Source organism: Wyeomyia smithii, chromosome 2 (genome assembly GCF_029784165.1).
Source record: "Wyeomyia smithii strain HCP4-BCI-WySm-NY-G18 chromosome 2, ASM2978416v1, whole genome shotgun sequence".
NCBI lineage: Eukaryota > Metazoa > Arthropoda > Insecta > Diptera > Culicidae > Wyeomyia > Wyeomyia smithii.
Genome location: NC_073695.1, coordinates 270858139 through 270883059, shown reverse-complemented (window position 1 = coordinate 270883059; position 24921 = coordinate 270858139). Strand labels below are relative to the sequence as shown.

Below are 24921 nucleotides of genomic sequence, written 5' to 3'. Positions count from 1 at the left end.
GCGATCGCAGCGGAAAATGATGATGATGATGATGACTCTTTCAATTTGTAATTAGTTTGTATTACTTATGTTGTTTTTGTCGCATTTATCGACACTTTTTCTGCTTGGCCAGCCTTTGTATGGAGTCGCCCCACTGTGCAGTGCGCAGCGACCGAATAGTAAACAAAGAGTTATCAAAGCTTGGTTAGGTGGCATGTGCAAAATATGTTTGCTCTGTATAAAGACGAACATTTTTCTGCCATGCCTCTAATTACTATTTTAGCTTTGTTTCACTTGTAAGAGTATAAAAACTGTTTCCATAGTATCTAATTGATGTAACTACAACATTGATTTATTTCAGGAGCACACGTATTGAAAATTGAGTTCAAAATTACCACTTCCTTTTGGCATTGAATTGACTCAGGCAAGATTTTGGACATGTGTGAACTAATTTCAAAATTATAACTACCTAGTGCCAATATTTTGCTGAAAACAATAATGCAGTATGTTTCTTATGTATCTTATTTTATTTGTGCATACATAGCGATATTCAATGAATTTTTAGATTAAACGCGTTAAATGTTACCAAGTGGGCTAAATTATGTAGATGGGCCAAAATACCCCCAGTACCCTATGAGTCTAATTCACAACATATCAAAAGTTGTTGTGCTGCTTCCTGCGGCTGAAAACATGAAATGAAATAAGTTATTACAACATTGCAATGCTTACACAGACGTGTCGCTCCTTTATACAGCTATTCACCGCATAAAGTCATCCAAACAGACTATCCGACACGTTCACGTATCTACCACTACCACAAACGTTATCGCTAAAAAGTGGAAAAATTGGAGTACCGAAGAAATGCGACGGTTCCCAGGTCGACCGAAACAAAAACAACTATACACGGCTATAGACCATTTTACGAGGCGTTTCAGAACTCAATTCATGAATAAGATTTTGACAGAAAACAAGGAACCGCTGATATAACGCTCGTGAGAACAACATCAACATCAGCAAATGCCTTGTCTCCTAAAAGTTCGTAAAATGGTCTATACACGTTTGCCAGTGTATGTACGGAAAATGTCACTTATCTCTATAAGCAAACGCAGAGATTATGAATAACAGTAGCAAAAATCCCGATATTATATTATATATTTTTTATTGGGTATGCACTCGAATATCAACACATTACAAAATTGAAACAATAATTTGTACCATTAGAATCGTTGCATATTCGAGCGCCTCACTGTGGTCCAGAAATGAAAAAAGGTGGTCAAGAGTCATATTCTCATAAACGTTACATTTTAGAGCAATACTGTCTTCGGGAAAGTTTTAGAGTAAAAAAAAAATCTTTTTTTGGACATTAACAGATCCGTGATTAATCCCCCTACAAGTGAGATAAAAAGAATATTTTCTCTAAAAATCTATATTTTCTATCGTCGTCTTTGGCAAAGTTTTTAAAAATAACATAACAAAAAACTTTGCTGAAGACACTAGGTAGCTATTTCTCAATCTTACTAAGCTATCTGATTATGTTCAATGATGTTTGAAAAAAAAGTTTTTGCCGTTAAAATCCATATTTTATACTACTATACCTCTGATATTCTCACCGAACTTTTAAAACAACATCAGACCTTTTTTTTATATGTTACAGCAGACTTTATTTTATGATAATTAGGTTTCTATCAATTTTTCCTGCCAAAAAAATTTCTTTTGACAAGTAATTTTCGTTTTTCTGCCGTTTCCCAACACATCCCACTGCAAAATTATCACCAATTGAATTGTCCATGTTCTCTGCACACACGGCAGTCAAAATTTCTTGCAGAAATTTGCAGAAACTTATAAAATCATAGAACAAAACAACTTCAACGTAAGTTCATTTATGTCATGTTGATCAATAGCGGATCTTTGGTGAGAAAAACATAGCAAGCTTTGCATTTTTACGTTTGATGCATCTTTTGAAGTATGATCGATTCTATGTTAACAATAACTAATTATTACTGTTGCCTACTGAAGATGAATTATATGAGCGGTGCACCTATTCGGTAATATTTGGGCTGAAATTTGAATTTTCAAAAACCACGTGTTTACATACAACGATTATACTTCAAAAGATGCATCAAAACGTGAAAATGCAAAGCTTGCTATGTTTTTCGCAACAAAGATCCGCTATTGATCAACATGACATAAATGAACTTACGTTAAAGTTATTTTGTTCCATGATTTTATAAGTTTCTGCAAATTTCTGCAAGAAATTTGGATAGATTTAGTGTGTGCAGAGCACATGGCCGTGTGTGCAGAGCACATGGACAATTCAATTGGTGGTAATCTAAAAGTTTCCCGAAGACAGTATTGCTCTAAAATGTAACGTTTACGAGAAAATGACTTTTGACCACCTTTTTTCATTTCTGGACCACAGTGCGCCTCTACAGCCTGCAGCAACCACTCACAACAAACACACTAGTTTCAGCAAAAAAATTAAAAACACTTGAAATGTTAACTTTTTCTAAGCAGACATTCACACGTCCTGACGATAGCCGAGCTGCCTTATTCACTTTCTTAGTTTCTAAATTCTTGAGATAAACTTAATTCATACCACTCAAACGCACACCAGCATCATGTAGTGATCATATTTCGAACCAAACTGTCGATTAATCAGTAGCCCTTGAACTTCTCAACAACTTTCTTGAAGACCGCAACTTTAAAGGCGGCTGAATTCACGAGTTATAGGGTGAGTAAAAATACTGCAGAACTTTACGCATACATGCACGAACACATGGCTAACAGTTTAGCCAACCAAAAGCCCCTAATCTTCTGAACAATTCTCCTAACACGTTACGGCTCAATTCCATACTAAACTGTATATTAAACAGATGCCCTTGTTCTCCTGAACAACTATACTGAAATTCACAACTGTCACAACAAAGTCCTAAACAACTTTTTTCTAAACAACAAATTTCTAAACAACTTTAATGGAGACGGCAACTTTCTAAATGGTCAGATTCACGATGATGATGATGGTGCCCACCTCATACCCCTACATCGGTTTGAGCTGGTCGACTTATCTATGCAAGATAGCCATAGTGATGAGATGAGCCATAGTATCTTCAGAAAAGTTGTTCCATTCAATATTCTCCATTTCATAAAAGTTGCATTTTTGTGATTAATTCATTTGTGAGTGTGGAACAAATTTTACTTTTTTTTCATTTTTGCATATAAAAATCCACTTTGTTCGGCAAAGCAGTGCTATCTTTTATAACAGACAACTTTGTCGAAGACACTGAACCACATCAACGAAGAGAGAAAAATTATATTATATTTGGAATATAATATAATATATATTTGGAATAAATTATATTTGACTCATACTTTGTCATAGAAATAATTTTGTTTGCGAATATTTGCGGTTTTTGTAGTTACCGGTTAGCACAGACAAACAGAAGTACCACGAAATTTATTTTCATGGATCAAAATAACGGTCAATTCAAATGAGTTACAGTTATGCGGAATATTCCCTTCGCAGCGGTGGTGGCGCTGGTGTGCTTTTTTCTGTTGAATTTAGTTGACAGTTTCTGCGCGCCATGCTGCCAAGTCGAACATGTTAGTCCGAACCCCAATTTTCTTAGAATTTTGTATGGAGTGGTGCGTCTGTTTGTTTGTGCTATTAATTACTTAGTGCATTATTTTCATGAAAATCTTCAATAACTCAACAAATATAACAGATAAAAAAAACTTTCTTTGGCAAAATTGTATGTTCTGTTATAGTCAACAACATTGTAGATTATTGAAAAATTGTAGAAAATTCCTCTAAAAAGTTATATTGAAAAAAAAAGTTTTTACTGGACACTATTTAGAAACCTTCACAAAAGCCCATTAAAATGAGCGAATAGAAGTATGCTGTCTCCGCCCAATTCGTTTCTCAAAAACTATGCCACAACTTTACCGAACTAGGTGAATTTTTATATACTAAACTAAAAAAAGTAAAGTTCGTTTTTACTTTTAGGTAGATTAACCACAAAATTGTAACTTATGTAACATGGGGAATAATCATTGGAATTTCAATTATGTTTTTGCAGCTTTGGAAATAGGCCGTGTGGGACGGCTGCGGCTGGGAGATAAAAAAATTCTGTGCTAAGCTCAAAATGCTATTGGAAAGTCGAACTATAACAGACCTTCTTGTGTAAAGATTTCTCAAAAACGAAACCAGCATTTTTACAGTTCATATTGTTGCCATCACTTTTGGAAGTGGCTATTACTATTGCCGACTACAAGAACGATTAAAACGAATCTTATCAGGACCATCACATATATAAATGAAGAATTCAATGTATTTATTGCATAATCCTACGTCAACCATGCAGTCATGTCTTGGATACCATCCTCTATCTGGTTATTGAAACTAAATAGCTTAGGTATCTGCACAATAGTATTTTTTTGCGTTGTAATGTACAATGAATATTTGAAAATTATATTTTTCTCGGCATATTGAGAATATGGTAGTAAGTTCTCATTAAAATTTGAATAAACAAATTTAAAAAACGATTGTAACGTGACTTTTCTTCAGGGAATAACGGCTTCTCAATCTTAACTGTGGATCAGAACGCTCATAGGATTTATGTTCGACGTTTCGGCCTTTGGACTTGACCTTCCTCAGGGTATACAAAGATTCACCGTTTTTCGATTAACGTACAAGGCTTTACGATCGGTTGTTATAGCTTTCGACACTGTGGAACAAAAACCGAATTCCCATCAATAAATCGCCGCTGGGTTGGCAACCTGAAATATAGCATTCCTTTTATAAAATTGGTCAATAAATTGATTGGTAATAGTTTAATCTTGTGCATGGTACGGGAGAGGGTCTTTTTAGCTCTCTTCACCCTATATTTGTGTGATTTTTGGGTATACAGACCCTTTCCCGTGCTCTGCACAGAACGAAACCCTCACCAATCGATTTGTTGACCAATTTTACGTGAGAAATACTATGTTTCTGGTTGCCAGTTCTGCAACGATTATTTCCTGGGAATTCATGCTCCGTTTTTTTTTTTTTTGGGATAGTTATCAAGTTGTAACCACTGTCATTGTAAATGATAACACTCACGGAACGCGACGAGAGACAGGACACAATACTTATTGTTCTTACAAAACATAAAAAAGGAATTTAATTTACCTTTTTAGTCGACCGGTTTCGGGCAACGATCTTGCCCATCAGCTGGACGATGTCTGACTAAAAAGGTAAATTAAATTCCTTTTTTATGTTTTGTAAGAACAATAAGTGTTGTGTCCTGTCTCTCGTCGCGTTCCGTGAGTGTTATCGGGGTTCTTACGTTGGCACAAACCAATTAATATTGTGTAAATGGTAACTTCGATAAAAAATCCGAAAAAATGAGTCAAATATCCACCAACGCATGCTGTTTTTTGGTGTGGTATCTTGACGAATAACTTGTTAAAAACTATGACAAGCGATAGTAAAGCTTTGTACGCTGAACGAAAAACGATACAACTTATATCCCTTGAGGAAGGCCAACTTCAAAGGCCGAAACGTCGAACATAGAATATAGTAGCGTTATAATCCACAGTTAAGACTTAAAAAAAAATAAAAAGGAAAAAAAATATACTTTACAAGACTTTTTGAAATGTAGTCTGGCAAAATCAGATTATTTCTGATACCAGCTCCATTTTTACCATTCCAAATTTTAACCGTGAAACTTATTGTTAAACAGCCTACATCCGGGGCCTCGATAGTTTGTAATAGTTTCAAATTAATCTTTCTTTTTGTAAAGATTTATCAATAATTGTGCTGACAGCAGCATTTCATTCCAAAAATATATACCAATTTTTGATGAAACATTCGTTATTGAATGTTTAGAAAAGAAACGCCTGTGTTTACGTTACAATATGGGTGTAGTAGATACGAGTCTTAGAGTATTTTTTTTATTGGAAATTGGAGAAAGATATTTTCCAGTGATTCACACGCGACTTCATTCGTGTTAGGATATAGCTAACGCAAAATTATATGCGGCAAATGAAAGAAAATAAAAATGGCAACGGAGCACGACAGAAATGCGATGATTGGTTTTTCGGTAAAACCCGACTAGCTTCGAGAGAATGCGCAGAGAATGTAGAAGAGCAGATATTCGGTTCGCGAACGACAGTGCGATTTTACAGCCATGCGAGAGATGAAATTTGAATCGTGATTCTGTTAGCGAAATTTGAAGGTGTAGCACGTAATTTAGAAACCGGCAACGATGGCAACAAAGCGTCACGACAATGGGCATACGCAAAAAAGTTAATGAAGTTGTCTATGAAACACGTCCGCAGATTAACGTAGAATTCTTGCAATAGGTTTGAGAAAGTTTTCGGTTGGAACTATTCAACTTGACGGTCTAAAGCGGTAGATCTCAACAATAATTCTTTACCAACTCCTCTAAAGCTTTCCAACAACTTCTCAAAAGCTGAAAATAAATAGGTATATTTATGTCAGTAACTTTAATCCAACACTAATACAATAACGCTTTGAAAACAATGTGGCGTTCCTAAACGGATTCAAAATGCTAACTGGGTCGGTTTGTGGCCAGGCTTCTTCCGTTCTCTTGATTTTTGCTCAAATTTCCTTTTCTACCTGCCAAACCCCTTGGAAAACTAGACTTTCTCTCGCACAGAGTGAGTAATTATCCACATTTTGGCGTAGAGTATTTCAGTCGCAAAGTTCTTTTCCACTCTTAATCATCGCGTGTGAGGGATAAACATTTGTTTGCTCTCTCAGTTTAAGAGGGAGTAGTTTTCGTTAGCTTCTTCTTTACTAGAAGAGAAGTTGGCCAAATATCAAAACATTTAGATTCACATTGAAGCCACATCCTAACCGTTTTCGAATTTTATATTATAGGAAGATTCACAACTCACCATAGGTGCGTATTCTGCAGAAAGTTCGATTTTATACTGTTTTTGCCGCATCCCAGAGTGATGAGAACGGTAACGCAATGCTCAGTTGATCACCGAGCAATTTTTTTCACTTTTCTTGCGTGCGCGGATGAGCAATTTACAAGAGTTTCACTGGATTTTTGCTCTGGTAAGTTAGGAGCGTTTTTTCGTCAGCGAAACTATTACTCTGCGCTCTCTCTACAGCAGATGGTGTGATGCACTTTGAATGTAAGCTCGCAGTTGTTAAGAGGGAAGAAAACTGTTTTCTCTTTAAGATGAAGATGAGCAAAACAAAGCCTGTTTGTGGCCTCTGCATATCATCCCATTTCCGGAAACGTTTATATTAGGTGGTACTCGCCCATTTTGAGATGTTTTCCAGAAACCAGAATCATCATCTTAATCTTCAAAACAGCCTCTGGGACCGAGCATTTCGGTTTGGCAAATATTCATATTGAATAACATTTGACCTTGTTTTCAGCTCTGACTGGTCAAAATCTACGTTCAAATGGATACATTTTTCAACAGTACAGCAGTTTACGATTTTGATAAACGCACAAAATGAACAACATGAACAATGCTTACCTAATTTTCCAATCGATTGCTACAAGTATGAAGGAAACCCGTTGAAAACTGACTAATTCATTAGCATTTGAAATTGCACAATTTTCGTGACGCTCTCGATGTTTTCCGTATTCCAATTTGCAGCCCCATCCCAGAATGTTAGACGTAATTCTACGTCAAAATTTATCTTTTCATAGAGACAAAAAGAAGTTGTAAAAAAGTTTGTTGAATTTTTATAAGTATTATGTCGATAGTGTGTATAACTCAAATTTCAATTTGATCCCATTTTATGAAGCATTTTAGGAGAATGGTTTGCGAGGGCATAACTTCAGGCATGATTAGGTAACTAAACCGGGATTATCATCATTTCTCAACGCCAGCGGATGTTTTTGCTAACCTTCACCTTTATCACTTCGCATAGCAATCCTGCGAGCTGATAGCTGCGATGACTTCCCATTCGAATCCAATTCTCGGAAAAAAATTTCGAAACCAACAAGTTTTTTTTCTCTCTCCAAAATCCTATGAAGTTCACAGCCTTTGGAATCTTTCCCCAATCTTTGTCCTCCAGCTTTCGGCGGTTCACGAAGTGTGTACCACTCGCAAACCGAACCGAATTTTCAACACTCTGGCGCAACAGCCGAAAAATTGCAATGAACCACTTCAATGTTTATGTTTGCCCAACAGCCGGAATCAAAAGTGCCATCAATCACAGTCAGGCACAGCCAGCCCGGGGTTTGATGATAGAGAATTCCGCCTAACAAACGACTTTCCGTTCGAGACTCGCGTTCGCCGGCTGCGCTTACGAAATCACTCGAGATAGTCACCCCCGCCACAAGAATGGTTTGCAAATTCGGGCCAATTTCCCTCGAATGGTTCGATTTGGTCTGAACAGAGAGAAAAAAAGGACAGTCATCGTTGCTACTCTGGAACCGATTGCGGTGAGTTTTTTGAGAAACAACTTATGACAAGTCATTGTTAACGGATGTAGCATATGCAATTATACTGCTTGGCGTTACATACATTAATCATCGGTCAGGAAAAATTTATCTTTTTGACAGCTTCAGAAAAAAAAGATTAATACACAAGTGTTTCCGTTTTCGTTTCGGTACCCACACACAAGACACTGGAAACTTTTTGGCACTGAAGACTCCATTTTCCTTTTTTATCATCCTTTGACAGGCGGCGAAGTTTGGTTTTAATATTTGAATTTTCAATGCGGTTGAATCCTCCTGATTAAACTAAAAAGCTTTGTCGTACAAGGAAACGACTTCAAACTGTAACAGTTTAACAGTTGAGGGTCAAGAATGAATAATGGAAGTTTTTGAATAATAGGTACGGAAAATGGAGGGACGTCTGTAATCCTTCAACCACGGAATGACGTAATACACGACCTATTTCAAGCGATTATTTCTGATCGAAAACCGTCTAGAGCGAGATCGCTTCAATACAGCTTTTTATGCTGAGGCAATTCACATTCATTATCCTTCAAAAGCAATAAAAAGCGCTGAACCATAAACATGCTTCCTAAAAGGTTGATTTCGGTAAAAATGATAAACCATTTAAGTCTTAAATAAAAATTAATGGGACTAACAACCTATGAACATCTGTATCGCCAGCGCAGCGCAGATATGCTAACTAAATATGCACATTCCTTATGACAAAGGATACAACTTTTCGCGATCCTACCGTTCGAAAGACACCGCTATAAATTTTATCGAATACAATTATTTGAATAAATGTTATGTCTCGCAAACATATGTTATTATGGGCCATTTTTCTCATTTTTTATTTATGAGTGTCTTAGGTGTTGCCTTTACCAATCGCGTTTTTAAAAATTTACAGCTCATAACTCAATTTTAATGTCGCAAAGAGGCAGTAATTATGTTGTTTACTGGGTTTTCACCTTTTGGATGGATTCGTTTCTCGTACAGTTGAAATGTTTCAGTACAAATCCGTTACGTAGCACTGAAAAGAAAATAGAGCAATGAGAAGAATACCGCGCCATTAGGGACTAGCGTTTCCGCATGGGAAAACTGTCTGGCGAAGATCTGAAGATGGTCTGGCGAGAGTTTGAAGCAGCTGACTGATGTGCATTCAAAATACAAATTTCAACCGCTCCTTACAGCGATCTTTCTAATGTCATCATCAATTGCGGTGAATTAAGCGACAAATGGTACGGAAAATTGGATCATTGGAAGTTCGACTTATTCTCAGAAGGATGCGTGCAGCTTACTCAGTGAGCTATAAATTTTCAAACTTTCCCAAAGTATCGCTTACATAAATAGCTTCGCTTAGGGAATAAATGTCGCTGTTGAATTTTAGCTCCGATGAATCCACAATATATTTCAGAGATGCGCTCTGAAGAGCGACGTTTCAGGGTATGTTTCTAACCTGCACCGAGGAGAAATAACATTACCGCGTGCTAACCACGAACCACGGGTAAACAATCGTTTACGGCCCCGCCAATCGTTGCATGTCTTCGGTAGTTTTCCGCCAGAAAAAAAAATCATCCAGTCGGTTTTAACAGTGTGAAACCTTTCCACGCCAATCTGGAAAAAACATGCAGCAAAACTCTCACCAGGCTATCATCTGTTGCTGACAGCCGCTGAAAGATTCGACTTCGGAGCATATCCAAACAATAAAGCGGAAATATTGGTCACGAAAGCCAGGCTCATACAAACTGACGTACCCAGGAAGGAGCAACCTTGCAGTAATATGAATAAAACAAATAAAAAAACACAAAAACACGCTAGGAAAGCATGAAGAATGCTACAAGTCTAATTTAGGAAAGAATACAGAAACTTGAAACCGAAATGCAATTTAAACATTAATACATTTAAATTATTTCACATTTTTGTCATTTTTTAATTTCGACACATTTGCCAATTTTGATTTTTTTTGGTACAAACCACAAACAAAACAAAATATTTTCACTAGTCCATTTTTATTGATTTTGACTTAAACGTAAACCAGCGCAAGTCAATCATCCAGGCAAGTGTAAGAATAGAAAATGAAAATGGAAAGTTAAATACCGACTTTATTATTGCTTTCAACTCAATTTGTTTCATGGTTCAGCTCCACTTCATGATGTTACCCACATTGCTTGTCCATGTTGAATTGTCCGGCATGTTGCTGCTGCAGTCTAGTAATAGCGTATTTATGTACCATCCTTCCAGTTGTGTTCTCTTCACAAGCCGAGCAAGATAAAAACAGGATGGGGGTCAGATTCTGTCATCGAAACCAGGACACCTTGCTGCCATGTCGTGCAGTCTCTCGAAATTGCCCTTTTCTGTCCGCTCTGGATTACGGTGCTGTGTCCGTTACCAAACGAATGCTCTGAACAAACGAAAAATAAAATCATAATTTACGTGATTTTTTGCATCGAACTTTCGCAACAATAACAATAAATTATTCATGAAACTAGGGCCATAACAATTACCAGCAAGTGTTGTACTATGTACTAGTAACTTCAGCCGACGGTAACATATTTTATTTATATTATTAAAAGATTTTTTTATATCACACCTCCTTTTTTGAATCATCTAATAACATCATCTTTCCTTTCACGGTTTTCCCACAGTTCCTCGGTGTTTGGTACGTGATCCAAAAAACGGGAACCGCGTCGACCTGTGTCCTGTACAACATCACCAAAAGCGACGAACCGGGCGAGTACAACATCGAACAAGTGTCCCAAAAGGCCCCCCTCTCGGTTGCTCCCATAAAGCACGAGTATAGCTATACCGGAACGCTGACTGCGACCGATAAGGATATTCCCGCCCGGATGACGGTACGGTTTCCGCTGAGTAAGTCAACTGCCCGCTGCGGACAACTATATATTCCATCGGTGACTGGAACATTTTTGCAGGTGTTGCTGGATCGGCTAAGTTTATTGTTTTCATGACCGATTACGACACGTTCGGGGCCGTATTCTCCTGCCAGAAGATTCCGTTCGGACATCGTCAGAGCGCTACCATTCTCTCGAGGACCCGGGATCTCGACAAGATTTATGTGGATAAGGTAAGCTCGAAAGTTTTAATTTTTTTTTTTACACCAATTAAATGTTTTTGGGGCAACAAACTTTCCGACGGATCCATCCCTTCAGCAAAATTCATAATTATTCTGTTTTTCTCATTGCTCATGAGTCTCGCAATCGTGCGGGTTTTAATAAATGTACTAATAAATATATCCTCCTAAATATATGACCACCGCAACATAGCGCACCATAAAGAATGTTGTGTTATGTACCCCAGCATGGGAATTAGTTTGTTCTGTCGAGTTTTCTTACACTTCCATGAGAAAACTGCAAGGATTAGGCTCGTGTGTCGCACTGTGGTACGAGAGCTCAAAATCGTGAACATTTCTCTTTTACTCTCCAATCACTAGTTTTATTACTTCTCCGGTTAGGGACATTCCACGTGGACAACTGAAGGAGGGGGGGGGAACAGCATTTTAGAGTCGTTGTCCGTTGTATTTGTGATAAATTTGGCTTCTGAGACATATTTCTTTTTTAATCATTTTTTTTCGATAGCAAAGGTCTTTCACCACACTTTCACCTAAGCTCAATTTGGAAAAAGTTTTGTCTTTAATCTCATGCATCTATCAATCCCCTTTACGCTAAATTTGGAATCAATTTCTGCTTAGTCCTTTTCTTTCAAAACGCCTCTATTCTCCAGTCATTTGGCAGAATTTAAATCATTTTCTTTTTGACCTTTTCCTCTCCATGCAATCAATTAAAATAGCTTGAACCAAATTTCAGATCATTTTCTTAGTTTTTATTTTTTTTTCAATTTCAGGAGCATTTCTAAGCATTTTAAGATAGTTCGAAATACCTAATTAGCTTTATCCGTTTTGTAAAGGTTTTTTTTAACATTTTAGACGATTTTTTCTTCTGTTTCTATTTTACCTGCAAAACATTTTACAGCCCTCTTTGATTAAAATATGATCATATTTTATTTTAATCTTTTTTGTCAAATTAAAGCGTCATAAACCATTATTTCCATTATTGACAATTTCTACACGTTAGTGAGGTTTTTAAATCATTTTGAACTAAGTTCAGTAATCAATTTTCTATTTGAATTAAGTGTTTTCAAATGTTTCAAGCTACATTTACTAGAGTTTTTGTGCATTTAAAATTAAACTTGATATAGTTTTTTCTTGAGTACTAATTTGAGATTAATTTTTTAGCTGTTTTTTTTTCTGTTTTAGATGTGTTTCTCTCTCTTAAATTAGAATTCATTTCTGTTGGATTTTTTCGCTATTTTACTTTTCTAGGCATCTTGGCTGAATATTGATCATTTCTGATCGTTCTGGCTTCTAAAAGTTGGAAATATGTTCGAGATGATTTTATTTCCATACTTTTTAGGCCGCGTTTGCAGCCACATTTTTTAGTTTGTTCCTATGCGTGCTTTAATATGTATGACTTTGTTAATTACATATAAATTTTATTCATTATTATTTTCGTTGTTGGTCTCATGTGTTTCGAAAAATAATTTTCGTTTGTTGGACTACATTGAAATATTTTTTTTTGTTCAGAAAAAGTTTAAAAATAATAATGGCTTTCATTTTCATTTTTTCTTACCATCACAAACATTTTAGATTCTTTAGATTTTTATTGTTTTCTTTAACGTCTTTTTAGTCACTTGAAGTTATTTAGGATTGTTTTCTTCTCGATTTATTCTGGGTATCAGGGATGTTTTTCCAATATAAACTTGTGTATGTTTTCTTACTAGTTTTAGAGACGTTTCAGAGTTTTTTGGCGTTAATTTCTGAATAAATTTTTAATAGTGGTTTTCGGTCTTTTCCTGACGTGAGATAAATTTAGGCTCAATTTGGTTGGGTTTTCCTGTTTTTCTTTTAAGATTTACCTGTTTTCCTGAAATTTAAATAATATATTATTTATTTTCTGGTTGAAAGGTTTTCAATCAGTATACTGCGTTTTTTTTAACTTTTCTATCTTGTAGAAAAGATTTTATTTTTTCAGCTTCGACATAAGCGATATTGAATCCGCTTTGTTTTTGGTCACTTATTTGTTGTTTTTAGAACAGTTAACAACTATTCCGAAAATCAAAATCGTTTTAGAGTGGATTTTTATATTCTATTGTTTTTTTTTTCTGGCGTTGTTTAGTGTTTTTATTCATTCAAAACATAGTCACCTATTACAGAAAGTGAGGCGAGCAAAATGTTGTATTGGGGAACGCGAGTGAAACTTTTTTTGGGCTGGTAAGAGCTGAGTGACAGACGAGCTACTCGTCCAAAATCCAGTCGACTCACCATCTACAATACCAAAATTGGTCAGACGAGTAGCTCGTCGCTCGCCTCGTCTTCTATAATAGAGGCGATAACTTGAGACTATATTTCTTCCGGTTTCCTTTGAATTATGAAGGCGTTTCGTTTCTCCTTCTCTGTTTATTTAGTGCATTTTTCGGCTCTCTTAAGCTAAATTCTGATGGGATTTTTTTCATTTATAGCTTTAATGGTCTGGGTGGTTTTGGGCTGATTTTAACATTATTTTTACTATTCTTCTGTTAACATTTTTTCGTTTAATCACTAACTAAAACCACAGAAAAAAACATTTTTCGACTTTTCTTTGTAGAAAAATGTCCACGTGGACAAAGTGGAGGGGGGAGGGGGCTTGCTAAATGTCCACGCTTGTTCACGAAGTGGGACGGGGGGTCTAAAATGACGATTTTTGTATCCACGTGGAATGTGGACGGCTAGTTAGTTACTAGTCTTATACTGTCTTCAGAAAATAGTACATGGGTCATTCCATACGAAGTGACCACGAAAAAGCACAAACTTGGACACGACCATCACAGATTTTGCTCAAAGTTAGCAGAATTATTCATCTACCGTCACTTTGGAAAAATCCCAAATTTGGTGTCGATTGGAATACCCCCCGCTCTGTGGGACCCCCCTGTTTATTGCAAAGTCACGCATTTTTTGTTCAGAATCTCTTTTTCCTTTTTCTTACAATTCATAGACGTAAGATATCCGAAAAATACTGATAGATGATTTTTGAAGAAAATGAATCAAGGAATTCAGAAAAAATATGAGTTTTGTCCGGAAGTGTTGCCAGATAAATTATTTTTGTATATGAACACTAAATTTACATCTTTCGACAAATGCAGCCATTTTTATTTTAAATTTGATAATTTCATCGTGTTCCTTGGAATATTTCACATAAGAAACAACTACCATCCCGAGGTAATATGAGCCAATCTCGAGATATAACATTTTTACGAAAAAAGTTGTAAACTTCGTAATTCATTTTTTTACAATTTATAGACGTAAGACACCCGAAAAATAATGATAGATGAGTTTTGAAGAAAATGAACCACGGAATCCAGAAAAAAATATTATTTTTGACCGGCAGTACTGTCAGATGAATTATTTTTGTATTTTAAATTTAAATTTACATTTTTCGGCAAATGAAGCCATTTTTATTTTAAATTTGATAATTTCATCGTATTCCTTGGAAAATTTCACATAAGAAACAACTATCATCCCGAGGTAATATGAGCCAACCTCGAGATATAGCATTTTTACGAAAATAGTTCTGAATTTCGTAATTAATTTTTCGTAAAAATGTTATATCTTAAGATTGGTTCATATTACCACGAGGTGGTAAGTTCTTCTTACGTAAAATTTTCCGAGAAATACGTAAAACCATCAAATTCAAAATAAAATTAGCTGCATCGGCCGAAAAATGCAAATTTAATTTTAAAATACGAAAATAATCTATTGGCAACACTTCCGGTCAAAAACAATATTTTTTCTGGATTCCTTGGTTCATTTTCTTCAAAATTCAACTATCACTATTTTTCGGGTGTTGTACATCTATAAATTATGAAACAAAATAATTACGAAGTTTACAACTTTTTTCGTAAAAATGTTATATCTCGAGATTGGCTCATATTACCTCGGGATGGTAGTTGTTTCTTATGTAAAATTTTCCAAGGAACACGATGAAATTATCAAATTTAAAATAAAAATGGGTGCATTTGCCGAAAAATGTGAATTTAGTTTTCAAACACAAAAATAATTTATCTGGCAACACTTCCGGTCAAAACTTATATTTTTTCTGGATTCCTTGGTTTATTTTCTTCTAAAATCATCTATCAGTACTTTTCGGACATCTAACGTCTATGAATTGTAAGAAAAAAGGAAAAAGAGATTTTTGACAAAAATTGCGTGACATTCCAAAAGAGAGGGGGAGTATTCCAATCGATACCAAAATTGGGATTTTTCCAAAGAGACAGTAGATGAATAATTCCCCCAACTTTGAGCAAAATCTGTGATGGTCGTGTCAAAGTGGCATGTACACTTCGTATGGAATGACCCATATAAAAAACCTCAAAGAATAACAATGAGTTTTAGTTCTAAACTCTATCGCTGGTTACACTGCAAAGTCTAACTTTCCAGTCTTGCACTTTAGAGAAATGGTGTCTAGGGTTTGCAATCCCGGGAACGATTTCCCGGGAAATGACTTTTCCCGGGATTCCCGAGTTCCGCGAAAAATTTTGTCAGATTCACTATAGTTTCTTATGCAATATTGCAATAAAATTAAATACGTCAAACTGGTGCGACCTGAAATAAATTATTTAATAAAACTCAAAGTCAGTATAGTATTTCAACGTAAAAATCATCTTTGCATGTTAATTAGTAAGCATTCAAATGTTCTAAGACTGACTTATTTCGAGTCGTATTCAACTGATTATTTAGTATTCTATCGTTTCCTTCTGGTTTGTCTCGGTCACAGAAAACCACCCAACGGCGAAATAACGAAATAACGTAGTTGATTAACCAAAATTTTTCCTTGGAATCTTACGTTCTAATTAATAATGATATATACTCCAAAAGGGTTTAAAATGTTGTTCTGTCAATGAAATCTAGATTTGAGACGCAGTTTATTTTAAAAAAATTACAATGGCATAGCAAATATATTTAAATGAAAAAAAATAACGAATAGGTTTGCTACCGCTCAAGTAAACAGTAAATATTAACTGTAGTGTAAAAAATATTGTGCCTGCCTAACACTTAGTTTTCTCTTCAACAAACTGAAAGAATTGAACTCTAGCTTTCAATTAAGTGTAGCAAAAGCTGTAATCGGTGATTTGAAAATATTCTAGAAATCGAACAGCGGTGATTCAGCAGACTTGAGCAAAGTTTCACAGAAAAAAATAACATTTTGAAGCTAAACGGAAAATTATCAGCGAATCTGAAGTGATTGGTTGAGACATGAAGCCCCTAGTTCTCCTCTTCTGCAAATATATGCTACAAACATCGATCACGAATTTTTGATGTTAACTTGAATATGTTTTGTATTTCATTTATATTTTTGTTATTCATGCGAATTGAGAATGAAATTTTAAACAATTTTTTGTTACCTTTTACTGATAAACTTCATTTAAAATCTAATTTTGCTAAAAAAATGGTCCGTTCCCGGTTCCCGGGAATTCCCGGGAAATGCGATTTTTCATTCCCGTTTCCCGGGAAATCGATTTCCGGGAATATTGCAAACCCAAATGGTGTCTTCAGCAAAGTTGTAGATAATGTTGTCTAAAAAACTTTGCTGAAAATACTTTTGTTCTAACTCTTCTTATTTCGGCGATATAACGTTTTATATCAGGCTAGTCCCTAAAATTAGATTTTTAAATATCTAGAAAACTGTAGTACTTAGAACAATTTTGTGCAAATATTTTAATATCATCAAAACACATAACTTGAAAGAAGACACAAAACAGATAGCTTCTACATAGATCGAGTTATTGTCGAAAGATGAGCTCAAAACTTTTCTAATTTACTCTCCAAATACTCCAAATATTTAATTGACATACTATCTTCAGAAGATATTAAATATACCAAAAGTCCCAATATGTTTTTGATCGGAACAGTCATGTACTTCAGTGAAATGGTGTCATTAAAAAAGTTATAGATAATGTTATCACAAAAAAAATCCGTAGACTCTTTTCTTCTAACTCTTCTTGTTTTGAAGAAATGAAGAAAGAACTAATCACGCAAATGAAACCGAATGGCATGAAGGTTTTCCGGAAGCAAGAAACATCCCCTCTCCAGAAGGGAAGAATCCTTTACAAATTAAACACAAATTTCTACATAACTCTAGAACTAATCAAGCAAATGGAACCAAATTTGGCACGCTAATAGTGTTGGGTAGTCTGCCGTTCCAAGTTTTTGAGAGCAGGAAATATTTATGTGGTAGTTCGAAATCCTTCCCTCCTCTATATTGCTCAAGAAAAAATCAACCAATTAGAACCAAATTTGCTATGAGGAGGATTGAAATAGCAAGACATATTTTTACGGTGGTCTTCTTTGAAGAAAGGGCTCCCATGCAAATGAAACACAAATTCCTACCTAACTCTAGAACTAATCAAGCAAATGGAAATGTGAGGATTTTAGAGTACAAGGAATGTTTTTTATGATGATTTGACACCCCTTCCCACTCTGGAAGGGGAGGGGTTCCACACTAAGGAAACACATATTTCATCCATGTTTCCGGAAAAAGCTTACTTCACTCCAATTCACCTTATATTTGTACTTTTCATATTAAAATCGCTTTACATAATTGTAACTATGCATTATTGAAATAATGAACAATTACAAAAATTTTGCATAGTTTAATCAAAATGGCGACTTCCGGTTTCTGGAAAAAAAAAAGAAAAATGACTGCATACCACCTAATATGGGTATTTTCAGAATCAGAATAATGCATAGGGATCGGAAATCAATTTCACATGCCATTTTGAACTTTAAGGTGATGAGTTCCGATTTGTCTGGTGTCGTTTAGCAGTATCCCGAATCCGAATATATTCATATGAGGTGGTTTTTGGTCAATTTTGAAATTAAATTTCAAAATGACATCTGGAGGTAATTTCCGCTGTCAAGGTATCATACTTTTTTCCAGAAATACTCATATTCCGTGGTACTCGGCCAATTTTGGTTTTCTTCCAGTAACCGGAAATCGCAAACCAATTGCTGAATACTGCAATGCGCAATGGTCCAGAAACCAAATTTAGGGGGAAATTTGGGTCTAGAGCTCTATAGCAACATTTTAGAGAAAAACTTTCTTTTACAAAGTTGTTACATATTATAAAGCGCTTATTTAAAAATGATCAAAAATTAGGGTGACCAACATTTTCAACGCAAAAATGTATCTAACTTTATTACCTTTGTAGATGGAAGAAAAATTTGTTCTACAATATTATAGCTCCATTAATTTTAAGTAACTTTGTAAAAAAAAGTTTTCTCTATCTTTACGAACAATCGATTTATATTGAAAAAACACATTTTACGCTCTAACTTTTTTATTTCAAGATTCATCTCAAAACTGTCTTTGGACGACTTTTAGAGCTTTTTAAGAGAAACAATTTGCAATGCTGACATCGTAAATATCTCACAGTTATTAATATTTTTCATCAAAAAATATGCGTTTTTCATTTGTATGTCATTTTTTTTTGGGGCAAACATAAAAAATATCTCTTGGTCTCATTTTGAAGGGCATACTTGACTCTATAAATTGAGGAGGTTTTAAAAATATGTTATTTTTTAAATTTGAGTAAATTCAATTTAAAAACAAGACAAAAATTTCAATAAATTGCATATACATGCACCCAGATTTATTTTTTGGTATTTTTTCTCATAACTAGACGTAATTACCTTTAATTTGAACCAAAAAGATCGAAAATTGATCAACTGGTTCAAAAGTTATGATTTTTTTTAAATAAAATACATCGAATATAGCCGTTTTTTATGGTCACCCTATCCCTGCGATTTCGAACACAATTGAAGCACTTTGCGTGACAAACTTCGAAATAGGGTGACCATAAAAAACGACTGTGTTCAATATATTTAATTTTAAAAAATTCATAACTTTTGAACCAGTTGATCGATTTCCAATCTTTTTGGATCAAATTAAAGGTAATTATTCCTAGTTATGAGAAAAAATACCAAAAAATAAATCTGGGTGTTTTCATATGCATAATGTATAAAATTATTGAAATTTTTGTCTTGTTTTTAAGTTGAGTTTACTCGAATTTAAAATATAACAAATTTTTAAAATTTCTCAATTTATAGAATCAAGTATGTTCTTCAAAATGAAACCAAGAGATATTTTTTATGTTTGCCCCAAAAAAAATGAAATACAGATGAAAAACGCATATTTTTTGATGAAAAATATTAATAACTTTGAGAAAAATTGAGATATTTACGATGTCAGAATTGCAAATTGTTTCTATTAGAAAGCTCTGAAAGTCGTTCAAAGACAGTTTTGAGATGAAACTTGAAATAAAAAAGTTAGAGGGTAAAATGTGTTTTTTCAATATAAATCGTTTATTTTCAAAGATAGAGAAAAACTTTTTTTTACAAAGTTACTTGAAATTAATGGAGCTATAACATTGTAGAACGAATTGTTCTTCTATCTTCAAAGATAAAATAGTTGGATACTTGATTGCATCGAAAATGTTGGTCACCCTAATTTTGGGTAATTTTCCAGTAAGCGCTTTATAATATGTAACAACTTTTTAGAAAAAAGTTTCTCTCTAAAATGTTGCTATAGAGCTCTAGACCCAAATTTCCCCCTAAATTTGGTTTCTGGACCATTGGGCAATGTCCAATCTGTACGTTGGGCACGACAAAATAGATTTTTTTTTGTAGAACACTCCTCTTTAAAATCAGTTTTTTGTCTATAACTTTTCCTATGATTATCAGAACAATAAATTTTATAAAGTCTTGAGAGAATCTTAGTTAAATGAATAATATCTTAGAACATTTCGCATTGTTTTAACCTTTACAGACAAAATTATAGAAAAAAACCTAAATTAATCCACCTAGCGGTCAGACCCAGCCTTTCTCATTCAAACTTATTATTTGTAAAAATAGATTTACATGAACGCTTCAATCCAATAAATGTGTATTCACTTTTTGGGTTCTAAAATAATGATGTTGTAATTGGAGTATAAAATATGAAATTTGACGTAATGTAAATGCTCAAGAAATAGCGAAATAAAAGAAATGACTCTTAATTTCGAACAATTCACTCACGCGCGATACCTGGAACATTCAAATGGTACGATACCACATTTAAACTATATTGAGGCCACATATATTGATCAAAGCAGGTATAGTTTTAAATAGTTATTGAATTTCTCTTCTTTCCATAACTTTTGAACCACATATCAAATTGTTATGAAGTTTGTTATTTGTAAGTTTGAGAGATGACTCGTTCGTATGACACAAGTAATGTTCAAATAAGTCGTGTAATCTTTGAGATAATAGACTTTCGTTGTTTTATTAACAATTTAATATATAACGGTTGCTTAGTTTGATTATAATCAAATGAAATGGGAACGTATAGGGCAGCCAAACTTTGAAACCACGTGTTAAATTATAATTCATCAGTTAACCCTTAACTAGCCCGTTCATCTGATAATACTATTGATCAAATTGGTTGTGTACTTTCTGAGATAATGAAGTTTCGTGATTTTCACAATTCGGTACATTACAGACGAAGTTACAGTTCGATTACAGTAAAATTCAATAGGATGTTATGAGTCAGCTAGACCTTTCATTTGACACTAATTTCGTAAAAATCGGTCCAGCCATCTCTGAGAAAAGTGAGTGAAAATAAAAATCTGTACATACACACACACACATACATACATACATACAGAAAATGCTCAGCTCGTCGAACTGAGTCGAGTGATATATGCCATTCGGCCCTTTGGAGCACTTTCATATCTTCGGTTTTGCAAGTGATTGCTATACCTTTCTAGGAGGAAGGCAAAAAGTTAAAAAAAATATTAATTAGGAGTAAAATATTCGTGCTGAAGAAATAGCGAAATAAAAGAAATGACTTTGAATTTCGTACACTTCAATCACGAGCAATACCAGGAACGTACGAATAGCACAATACCAAATTTAAATTTTGTTGAGGCCATATGTTTTGATCAAAGCAGTTACAGTTTTAAATAGTCTTTGAATTTCGTTTCTTTTCATAACTTTTGAATCACGTATCAAATTGCTAAGAAATTTCTTACTTGTGAGTTTGAGAGACAACCCGTTCAAATGACACTAGATATGTTCAAATAAGTCGTGTGATCTTTGAGATAATAGACTTTCGTTGTTTTTCTAATTTAATACATAACGGTTGGAATAAAAATACGATTATAGTCAAATAAAATGGGAACCTATAGGAAAGCAAAACTTTTTATTTGACACTGAGATTGTTGAATTTAGTCCAGCCATTTTTGGGAAAACGAGTAAATTTGAAAAGTCACCAGAACATGTTTCTTTTCACAATTTTTGAACCACGTGTTAAATCACTATAAAATTCATCGATTAACCTTTAACTAGCCCGTTCATTTGATACCAATATTGTTCAAATCGGTATGTACTTTCTGAGATAATGAAGTTTCGTGATTTTCATATTTTGATACATTACAGTAACAGTAACAGACCGATTACATTGAAATTCAATAGAGTGTTATGAGGCAGCTAGACCTTTCATTTGACACTGATTTCGTGGAAATCGGTTCAGCCATCTCTGAGAAACATGAGTGAGATTAAACACTCTCCATAACACGTTTCTTTAAATAACTTCTGAACCACACGTTAAATCTTCATGAAACTCAAAAGTTAAGGTTTTTATAAGTAGCTCGCTCATTTTAAACCAACTTTGTTAAAATCGGTTGAGTAGTTTCTGAGATAATGATGTTTCGTGGTTTTTACATTTTTAAACATAACCTCAAAACTAAAAATCCGATTGCAATAAAATTCAATAGGGTCTTATTGGGCAACTAGACCTCTCATTTGCAATTAATTTCATGAAGATCGGCCCAGCCATCTCTGAGAAAATCGAGTGAGATTGGGAGAGCGTTACATACACACACACATACACACACACACATACAGAAAATGCTCAGCTCGTCAAACTAAGTCGATTGATATACGAGATTCGACCCACTTTTATACCTTTGGTTTTTCCAGTGATTGCTATACCTTTCTAGGAGAAAGGCAAAAACTGATTTTAAGGAGGGGTGTTCCACAAAAAAACTCTATTTTGTCGTGTCCAACGTACAGATAGGGCATCGCAGTATTCAGCAATTGGTTTTCTTTTAAAATTTTCCACAATTTTGCTGAAGGAATCTATCTGATATATTGAAAATTAGAAAAAATATTTTTTTTTTATTTGAGTGTTAGGTGGATTGATCGAAAAACTAAAAACGCCAAAAGTAAGGCCTTGTTCTATGAAACAATTTTGCTGAAGACATTTAGTACACAAAATCAGTTTTTACACAGTCAAATCTAGAACGATCACGAGTTTTCCAGTTTAGACCACTGTGCACTGTGGGATTTTCAATTAAATCTTTCCACCAATGGTTAATATCTTGAAATATAACCTTTGGAATGTGTATAAACTATTTTGAAAGTTATTTCATAAAACGGTGGTTGAAAAAAGTGCTTTACAATAAGTATTTCGTCGTTTTTATATCACTTGTTTGTACTTTACGACCATCAAAAGAGCATTAGTCAAAAATGTACTGTACGATGATTTTTAAAATTTTGACCAGAGATTCTGGACGTCATAACGAATCGAATGGTGTACTCAGATTCTTTGGTGCATTTTTTTTTTAAATAATGGTCTGTGGGAGCGCCGTGTACTCATATGATGGTTTTTGGACAATTTCAGCGTTTATCTGAAACCGGAAGTCACCATCTTAAATTTAAAAATGACGTCTGAAGTTAATTTTCAGTCTCTGGGCTTCATTCCGATTTCAGATATACCCGATGGGTACTTCCGGGTAGCGGAAGTCGCCATTTTGGAATCCAAAATGGCTTCGTGAGTCGCTTCCTAGTTTCTCGATATGAACCCGGTTCTAAAAATATCCATATTGGATAGTATGTGACATTGTATTATTTATTATTTCCACCTTAAAAATGGTCTGTGGAAGCAGTTTTATTATCTTTGAACTTATAATTGTAAAAATCTGTTCAAATAATCATAAAATTCCTCAGTTTCGGAACAGTTTCCTAGAAAACCGGATTTCCGGGATTGAGGAAATTCTTTTGGGGCACCGCTGACACTGATTTTAAAATGGAAAAGTTACTAAATCTTTTTGTGCTTTAACTATTGAAATGGGATAAAAATTGTCAAAGTTACAGGAATTTCAATTTGTGGGTACCTACACGGGTATCCCGTTGGGCATTACGGAGGTAAAAATTTCAACTATCTAACACAAACTATCAACGCCAGCAGGCATAGATATGTAAGTAGAGGTCTAAAAAGTTAAGTAGCTAATTCGTGGTTGTTCTAAAATTATATTGCTTGCTAAGGGTTTGAAAATAATAGGCGACACGAAAATGGTGAGACGATCACAATTAAGCCGATAACAAAGATTCTGAGAGGGTTAGTACCCCAGTGTAGCACAAAGAAGAAGGAGTTGGTTGTGGGGTGGCCTGATCCACTCACAACCAAGCCAACTAGTCTAGATTCAATTCTAGCCGACACCGGGAGATTTTCTGAGGCGAAAAATCTCTGGGATCACCCCTTCCATCGCATGAGAAAGTAAAGCCGTTGGCGCCGATCCGTTAATCAACGGGTCGTAAGTTAGGGTCCTGGGTGGAGTCGCCTCCCCGGGCGTCGGTGATTGGCACAAAAACAATAGTGGTGGAGCTAGACCGACGGAAAAACATACGAGAATAAATAAAAAAACCTAAATTAATCCACCTAGCGGTCAGACCCAGCCTTTCTCATTCAATTTTTTATTTGTAAAAATAGATTTACATGAACGCTTCAATCCAATAAATGTATATTCACTCTTTAGGTTCTAAAATATTGATGTTGTAATCTTTACATATAAAAATGCAGTCAAGTCTGTCTGTCTGTCTGATCCATATAGGCCCGAAAACTACCGAACCGATCGACGTGAAAATTTGTATGTAGGGGTTTTTGATTCCGATAAAGGTTCCTATGATAGTTTGAGACCCCTCCTTCTTCTGGAAGGGAGGGGTCCCATACAAATGAAACATAAATTTCTGCACAACTCAAGAACAAACCAAGCAAATGAAACCGAATTTGGCATGTGGATGTTTTTAGGGGTAACTAATATGTCCATAATAGTTGGATGAAACACAAATTTGTGCACATCTCGAGAACTAATCAACCAAATGGAACAAATTTGGCAGGTAAATGTTTTTAGTGGTAACAAATGCATAATGGTTTGAAACCCGACTTCCTCTTCTATAAGGGAGGGATCCCATGAGAATGAAACACAAATTTCGCACAGCTCAAGAACCAATCAAGAAAATACAACCAAATTTGGTATGTAAATGTTTTTAGAGGTTACAAATATGTCCATAATGGTTTGACGCCCCTCCCTCTTCTGGAAGTACATGTTTCTTCACAAATTTTTGCACATCTCGCGAACTAATCAACTAAATGGAACCATA

General features: G+C 34.8%; 2 protein-coding genes across 3 annotated transcripts in view; one reads left to right on the top strand and one right to left on the bottom strand.

Moving 5' to 3' along the window:
* The window catches only part of LOC129721164 (protein canopy homolog 4-like), a 124647-nt gene that overhangs the window by 46013 nt on the left and 53713 nt on the right, over positions 1-24921 (bottom strand). The gene's annotated exons all lie outside the window — the stretch shown is intronic.
* The window catches only part of LOC129721163 (apolipoprotein D-like), a 34051-nt gene that overhangs the window by 4282 nt on the left and 4848 nt on the right, over positions 1-24921 (top strand). For both annotated transcript variants that reach the window (XM_055673417.1, XM_055673418.1), the window contains exons 2-3: positions 11039-11261; positions 11324-11475. In XM_055673417.1, coding sequence (XP_055529392.1) covers positions 11039-11261; positions 11324-11475 — 375 coding nt within the window. The remainder of the gene's footprint in view (positions 1-11038; positions 11262-11323; positions 11476-24921) is intronic.